The following is a 7,598-nucleotide window of genomic DNA, read 5'->3' on the forward strand; positions in this document are numbered from 1 at the left end:
TCCACAACTAGACTGAAGAACAAAAGGACAGCAACTTGTCTGTTCCCCTCCCCCAATTATCCAGCCCTGTTCCAATTCCCCAGTAAAAATCTTAAAAAACAAACAAACAAAAAAAAGTCAGATGAAAACTGCACAATTCTTCAATGGTGGGACTGTGAATAGGTTTAGGCCTTTTGGAAAACAAAAATTCTTTAGAAAGTCTATTCCCTTTCACCATTTCTGTGAATCATCCTAAGCAAATGGACTTAAATGTGAACAATCTTTAGGTCTAAAAATATCCATTTCAGTGGTGTTTATAATAAAAAATACTTTAACATAAGTCAAAAGTGGACTATACAATGTATGGCACAGCCACTTGACATCCACATGCAATGTGTTTCAAAGAAAATGTCATAATATGGAGAAATGTTAATGACATAAAGTTAAGTGAAAAATGCAGGGTGCAAAGTTATGTAATTCCAACTATTTTTAAATCTATTTATTAAAAAGGATTGGAGGAAAGAAAATAGGCTGGTATCTATGTTTAGGTGGCAGGGTATTTTAGGTGTAGTTTTAAAAATTATTGTTTTTAAATTTTCCCAATTTTAAATAATGAATATAAGCTTCTTTTATCATCAATATATTACATATATTTAAGCTAAAATAAATAATAGAGAAGTACAATTTTCCTAGCAGTAGTCCACAAACAATTTTCTCATATGAAATAACAAAAATCTTAACAATATGAAATATTGATTAACAGTTATTTTCAAGAAGTGGAATAAGATAGCATTAATTTTTTGAGTTATATTATGATTTAATAAAATGTGAATTAGTGAGATTTAGCTAAAAATGTAGATGTTAAACAGTAAATTGAATCATAATGATTTCTCAACACCAAGCCGTACTGTCAATAAAATTGTGTTTATCTCTAGGGACCAGGGCAGCCAAATAATCATGTTTGTATTAGATTTAGTGTGGGAATCTTTATGTCTTGTTGGGATGAAAATGATTGTTCATGATGTACACATTCTAAATTGTTTCAGAGAATGAGCATTTGTTTTTGGTTCCTGTCAGGACCTCTGACATTTCACTAGTTGAACAGGTAAAGTTTGTGTTGGTAAAATAAAAAATATCAGCAGAAAAAAATACAATTATTTTTTCGAAAGTTGGAAATTCTTTTACCTTTACATCCCCAAACATTGCTGGTAGGTCGTGTGTTTTTGTTCCTAAATCCAAATGGTAGAGAATGTCTTCATCCATAGAATTCAGGTAAGGATTTTTAACATGAACAAACCTTTTTCTGGAGAGAATAATTTGAAAAAGTTGTAAAGGAATTTAGAGAGAAAGCACACAAAAGAGAAAAGATATCAGTCTCCACTTATGATAACAGCTAGTCCAAATATTGGACACACACCTTCATTTAGGATTAAATGATTTATTGTAAGTAATGTGGAATAATAATAATAATAATAATGGCTAATATTTTCTGTTCACATAGGTAGAGCCTTAAGCATGAGAAGTACACAATGCCATAAAACTGTATTTAATAAATACATTACCTCATTTAATCCCATAACCATTCTATTAGGTAAGCAATATTAAATAATCCAATTTACAAATGAAGAAGCCAAGGCATACAGAAGTTGAGAAATTGTGCAAGATTTTACAACCAGTAGATTACAAAACAGTCATTTCTATCTTGCCCTCATAGTCATTTTCTTTCTTTGCATGGGAGGCTGTGAAACAGAAGCCATTGGGCTCTGTAGTCAGATTGCCTGGGTTCCACTACAAGTTCAACCCTATATATACTAATTCTGCAATCTTGGGTAAGTTATTTCATCTTTGTTCTTTAATTTCCCTATCTGTAAAAATGAGTATAGTGGAAATCATAAACACTGGTGCTAGGCACTGATGAATTTAGACTCTGAAAGTATTTTTTATATCTTCCTAGATGATCTGATGGGCAGCCAAAGCTGAGAACCCCTCTTTTGGCCTTGTTCCTGAAACACCCTTCCCCTTTCCCTCCATTTGTCATGTATCAGAATCCTACTCATTCTTCAAGGTCAAATTCGAATATCACCTCCTGTATGAAGGCTTTTTTAAGCATTTTCCTTCCCCAGTCAGTATGGATTCCTACTCACTGTGCTCCTAAAGCATTTATTTCATTCAGAGGCTGATAGATAGCGTTTCACATGTTAATTTTCTGTCTTCCCAGAAAAATTGTGAATTCCCTCATGCAAGCTGTCTCATACATCTTTTTTTAATCCCCAAGTCTTAACAAATTCTATTTGTTGAATTAAATTTAACTGTTCAGGAAGTGGAACAGAATACTATTAATTTTCTCCTCAAAAACATTTAGGGTAACAGATTCTTAATTAGTTAGTGAATCATGGCTGGTTTCAAAAACAAAGTGTTCTGTGATGTTATTAGTACACTTTACTACTTCAGAACATGCCTCAAAACCTCAGGGCAAAAGGATCCTTCCTTTCTTCTCCTGGTGAGAGGCAAGAGGACAGCTAGTTACCGGTCCTCTCTTGTTAGAATAAGTGTGGTCGATGAGCCAGCAGCATCGCCTGGGAAGCTTGTTAGAAATGCAAAATCTCAGGGCNGGTTGTACATAATTATAAAGTAAAAGATAATCAGAAAAACCAAAGTAAGTGTTGCTTTTGTTCAAGTCAGTGTTTCCTGGTGTTTTACTTTACAATGAACATCAACCAGCCTCTTAAGTTGATATCGGCAGCCCACTGTCTGGCAATAGCATGTTCTATGCTTAGCATGTAGGTGCCTAGGACATGGAACATAAGTAACATGAGAACAAAAGGAGAACTATGAGGTTGAGATACTTTTCTTATTCCAAGCATAAGTTTTTACTGTAAAATGTGCTGTGTTCACTTAAAGCTTTTAAAAACATTACATCAAGACTTTTCCAACTTCTCATTTAGAAGTTCTCATGGAACAAGCCTTATTGTAGACAGGAAATCTCACTTCTGTATTTCATCAACTCCAGTCATTTGGTTGTGTTTTATTCACATTTTAACATCTCTGAAACTACAATAGGCGTGTTAGTCAAGAGTGTTACAGCTAATGACATAAAATCGTCTGGGAGTTGCTTGTGCAATAGCCTATTAGGGTACCTCAGCCCAGGGATGGGAGAGGTGGATGGCAGATAGAGGTTGGAGGGGCCAAATAGCAGCATGGGTGAGCAGCCAGCCTGGTAAGAATCAGGGGTCAGCAGTGGGGAGGCTGGATGAAGAGCAGCAGATGTCAGAGACCTGAGCAAGCACAGCCCACAGAAGGGCATAAGACGCAAAACCATTAGGGACTCCAAGTTAAGCAATGAGAAGCACAGAGTCTGGAGAAGCTCTGAATCAGAGAGACAAGGCAACATCAGTGGTTCAGGGCCTGCCCTTTATGTTAGATAAACCTGGCTTTGCACCCCAACCCCATCACTGACTAGGTAACTTCCTTAGTGTTATAGGTGTAATCTCTATGTGCCCCAGATCATCATCCTGTCGGACTGGCCAAAATAATTTTCCAGGTAAATCCACCAAAAGAACGGTTTATTTGGGAAAATAAAAAAGAAACAAAGCCACCATGGAGTGCATACAAGTGCACTCGCTGGCCAGTGTCTCAGTTGGCCACCCACATAGGAAAAGGAGAAGAGCCCAACATGGCTTCCCCCCTTTATTCTCATCCCTTCCGCAGAAGTTAGCACAAAGTTCAATAGGAAGTCAAGACTAGAGAGTTAACAAGGTGCCCAGCTCCACCCATAGTCCTCCCAGCTCTATGGTTAAGCATCTTAAGATGCCAGTTCACTTTTATCAATCCCCATAATGGAAAACCACAGTCCCCGTCAGATGGTTTTGTAAGGATAAAATGGGATTGACTATGGCAGAGGACATTGCACAAAGCCAGGCACCTTCTCAGTGTTCAATAAATGGTAACTACTGTTTTTCATATCGTGTAGCAATTTCCTGGCCCTGCTTTTGAGCTTGCTTATTGTTTCTGTATTTGCAGAATTTCGTTCAAATGAAGCTTGTTCAAATCCAGTAAGGGAAAGACAGTTGGTGGTGCTTTTCTGATGTGGGCAGCATTAGGCAGAGGATCAGAAGGATTGCTGGCGAGGTCCCTCAGAGGGATGAAGAATATCTGTCTAAGAAAATACCTCACTGAGGTTGTAGAGTAGATGCCTCCATTCACATGATTTACTATGACTATTGGGTGGTCTGATTACATGATACATTCTGTTTCCATTTAGCAATCATTGCTATGCCACACTCATTTTCAATTGTGAGATGTAATTATCCTTTTATCCAGCCCCACTGCTTCTCTTCTACCCTCATGATGGTCTTTCTGTGGCATCTGATCAATGTCTCTGATGGGGTTTAAAGTTGGTAAGAAACTGCAATGGGAGTTAGCCATCAAGGCTGGGTAGCAAAGAAAGTAAGACCACAGTCTAAGGCGAGTTTTTAAATTATTGTTGATTATTCATGACATTTTCCCCTCCATTGGTATGGACAATTAAGACAGTGCAAGATCTAAGTACAAAGAGGTTTTTTAGTTTTGTTTTGTTTTTACAAAATACGGTGGTTTGAAAATAACCTCATTGTGTGGTGACAGTGAATGTGAATTACCACTATTTGGATTGACCCTAAAACCAAAACAGATGTTAGAATAGCTTGCAGTTTGGATTCTTCTTTGAACTCTGGATATTGCTGTAATCAACAGGAATTTCTGAATGCTTCCGGTGACATAAAGATGATAGGTATAGACAGAAGCATTTTCATTCTTGAAGCATTACTCCTAAATCAGACTTATTAAATATCACCTCTAGACAAAATTTTCAGTCTGGCTGCTTTAATGAGAAGTAAATGATGGAAGACCACCAACCAACACTGGCCTTCAGTGATACTTAGTGATTTATGTCCCAGACAAAATTATAATTCGTCCTGGTTTTATCAAAGAAGATAAAAGTACATTGGGAAGGAGTCTGAAGCCTGCCATGCTATATTAACCTGATCCTATTGGAGTTTTATGTATTTGGTATGTTTTTAAAATTTTTTTTAGTTACAGTTGACATTCAATATTATTTTATATTAGTTTCAGGTGTATAGCATAGTGGTTAGACATTGATATAATTTATGCAATGATCACCCAGTTAGTCTAGTACCCACCTGGCACTGTACATAGTTGTTGCAACATTATTGACTATATTCTCTATGCTGTACTTTAATTCCCATGACCATTTTGTAACGACCAATTTGTACTTCTTAATCCCTTCACTTTTTCCCCAGCCCCCAACCCCCTCCCATCTGGCAACCATGAGTTTGTTCTCTGTATCCTTCCTTCCTTCCTTCCTTCCTTCCTTCCTTCCTTCCTTCCTTCCTTCCTTCCNCTATATAATCGGCTTTGACGAACAAGGCAGGTATTAGAGATGATTTTTTTTTTTACTTGAAAGCACTCATTTCTGTCACTTATAAAATTCCTACACCTCAAAATTACTGTGACCCTCAAAACTTACTCTTATCCTCAGAACACATTTCCTAGAAATTCTTCCACTCGTCCCCTTAAGAACACCCGAGTCCATCTGGGCAATAGGCAGTGGGATCTCTTACTCCAGGTTTCCATGGAGAAAAAAAAAGAGGAAGATAAAAAGGAAATATTTCTTTAATTTTAAAAAAAAAATTTTTCTTTAAATGTCCTCAAGCCCAGCCTCCTGACACATCTTAGCCCACCTGGTTTTCTGCTGGGCCCTGAGTATGTTGGTGTATTTTGGCAATTGATTACCATACTCTGCATGGTACAATCACTTGGATTTTAATAGTGGAAATCAAACTGTCTCACCTATTCCCCCTGATGTACCAATTCGGATAATGGTCACGTCACAGCACTGGGCATGGTGCAGTAATTTGATGAGTTCGTGAAGCATGATAGAAATGGAAGGGATTCCCATGCCATGCTGTTGAGAGAAAAGACACTGTCATTATACATCTTGCAAACTGATACACGCACAGGACATATTTTATTTCTTCATTACAAGTTAACAGCCCTGAGATAAATTTACATAATCATTATGTAATTGCCAAAGCTGAGGAAAAACATAAGTCAGCTCTAACTGACATCTACATGACATGCTGATAGATGTGTCCATCTGTGAGGATCAGAGACAGGCCTCTCCCCGCCAGTTAAACAGAGTTCAGCCTTCATCGTCAAGAGCAGAAGGCGGCACGGGGTAGGGTCTGGTGTGTCAGGACAGGGCCATCGTTCATCTCCTCACGGGGCTCTTTACAGTGAGCTTTGGAAATAGAGTTTTTTCAAGATTGACTTGATTTTGAGGAAATATAATCTTGGCTGCCACATAATCAGTCCCTTTCCAGCATACTAAATGAAATAGTAAATCCATGCCATGGCTCTGATGTGGCCTCATTCATTTGCTGCTAATTCTGCATGAGCTCTGAAAGGTATGAGGGTAGACAGGTGGGTTACATCCACACCTAACAATTTGGAGCATATACTGAATTTGCAGGTGAGGTTAAGTTGGTAATGATCATGACCATAACCTTGGTTTTCCTCAGCATTTAGAAACAATAGAACCAGTGTCACTAGAGCAGAGATCAACATGGGTTAGAGGATTTTGCAACTCCTGGTAACTACAATATGTTCTTGTAACTCCCCAGAAAGATCCTCCATGCTGGAATTTGTCAGACCTGGGGCTAAGTTTAGAATCAGTGGTTATTTAATTCCTAACATAACATTAGAGAGTCACATGTGTTCTTCAACTTGACCCCTGGACACACAGACTGTGTGTGCAGAAAAGCACCAGGGGCATCTGGGCAGTTAGGTGATGCCAGCCACCAATTCTCTCATTAGCAAATCTGGAAAACCATTGCAGCTATGACCATGGTGTTCTCACCTGAGCGTCTTCCCTCCCACCATCAAGAATATTAAACCAGGAAGCTTTGAACCTCTGGGTTCCCCATTGTTGGTTCCCATTGAACATGCCCTGACGTCCACGTGCAGTGTGGTTCTCTTGGAGACATGAATCAAACCTGTATTAATTTATATGTCCAAGATTAACAAGTTTGGGCTTTGGCACTGACTTTGCTGTTAATGAGTAAACTTCCTAAATTTCATTTTCCTCAACTATAAATTAAGAGAATGAACCATTATTTCATCTATTAGTCTTCTTCTAAATCAGATATTTGAAAGGATTATAATTGTCACTTATTATGTGACATGGTAATAAAAACCCTTCAGCTTTTGGAGAAGAAGAATTTTCAAAGAAGGGGCCCAAATTGGAAGTCCCCTGTTGGCTAAGTGAGGCCCATTTCTAATTGCCTGATCTCTGGGCATGATAACATGTGTCAGCTCTCTTTTTTCCCCTGATAGGACAGCAGGATATGTCTGCTTCTGTTTTTATGTCTTCCTCTTAAGTTTAACTGCTTGTTTATGATAGTTTCACATTTCTATGAACCTTACTTTTTCATCCTTACCCATTTATTGTGCAAAAAAAAAAATGACAAACAGTTGTAGTCTAAAAGTCAAGCAAAAGTTAGTAAGATAAAATTTGCCAAGATCAGATGATATTCAGTTTCCTTCTAATGTAGATATTTTAT

General features: G+C 37.9%; 1 protein-coding gene across 1 annotated transcript in view; it reads right to left on the reverse strand.

Moving 5' to 3' along the window:
- Positions 1 to 7,598, reverse strand: part of UPP2 (uridine phosphorylase 2) — a 46,458-nt gene that overhangs the window by 28,925 nt on the left and 9,935 nt on the right. The window contains exon 2 of the mRNA XM_019636823.1: positions 1,165 to 1,282. Within this exon, the coding sequence (XP_019492368.1) occupies positions 1,165 to 1,282 (118 nt within the window). The remainder of the gene's footprint in view (positions 1 to 1,164; positions 1,283 to 7,598) is intronic.

This window comes from Hipposideros armiger, unplaced genomic scaffold (genome assembly GCF_001890085.2).
Source record: "Hipposideros armiger isolate ML-2016 unplaced genomic scaffold, ASM189008v1 scaffold_30, whole genome shotgun sequence".
NCBI lineage: Eukaryota > Metazoa > Chordata > Mammalia > Chiroptera > Hipposideridae > Hipposideros > Hipposideros armiger.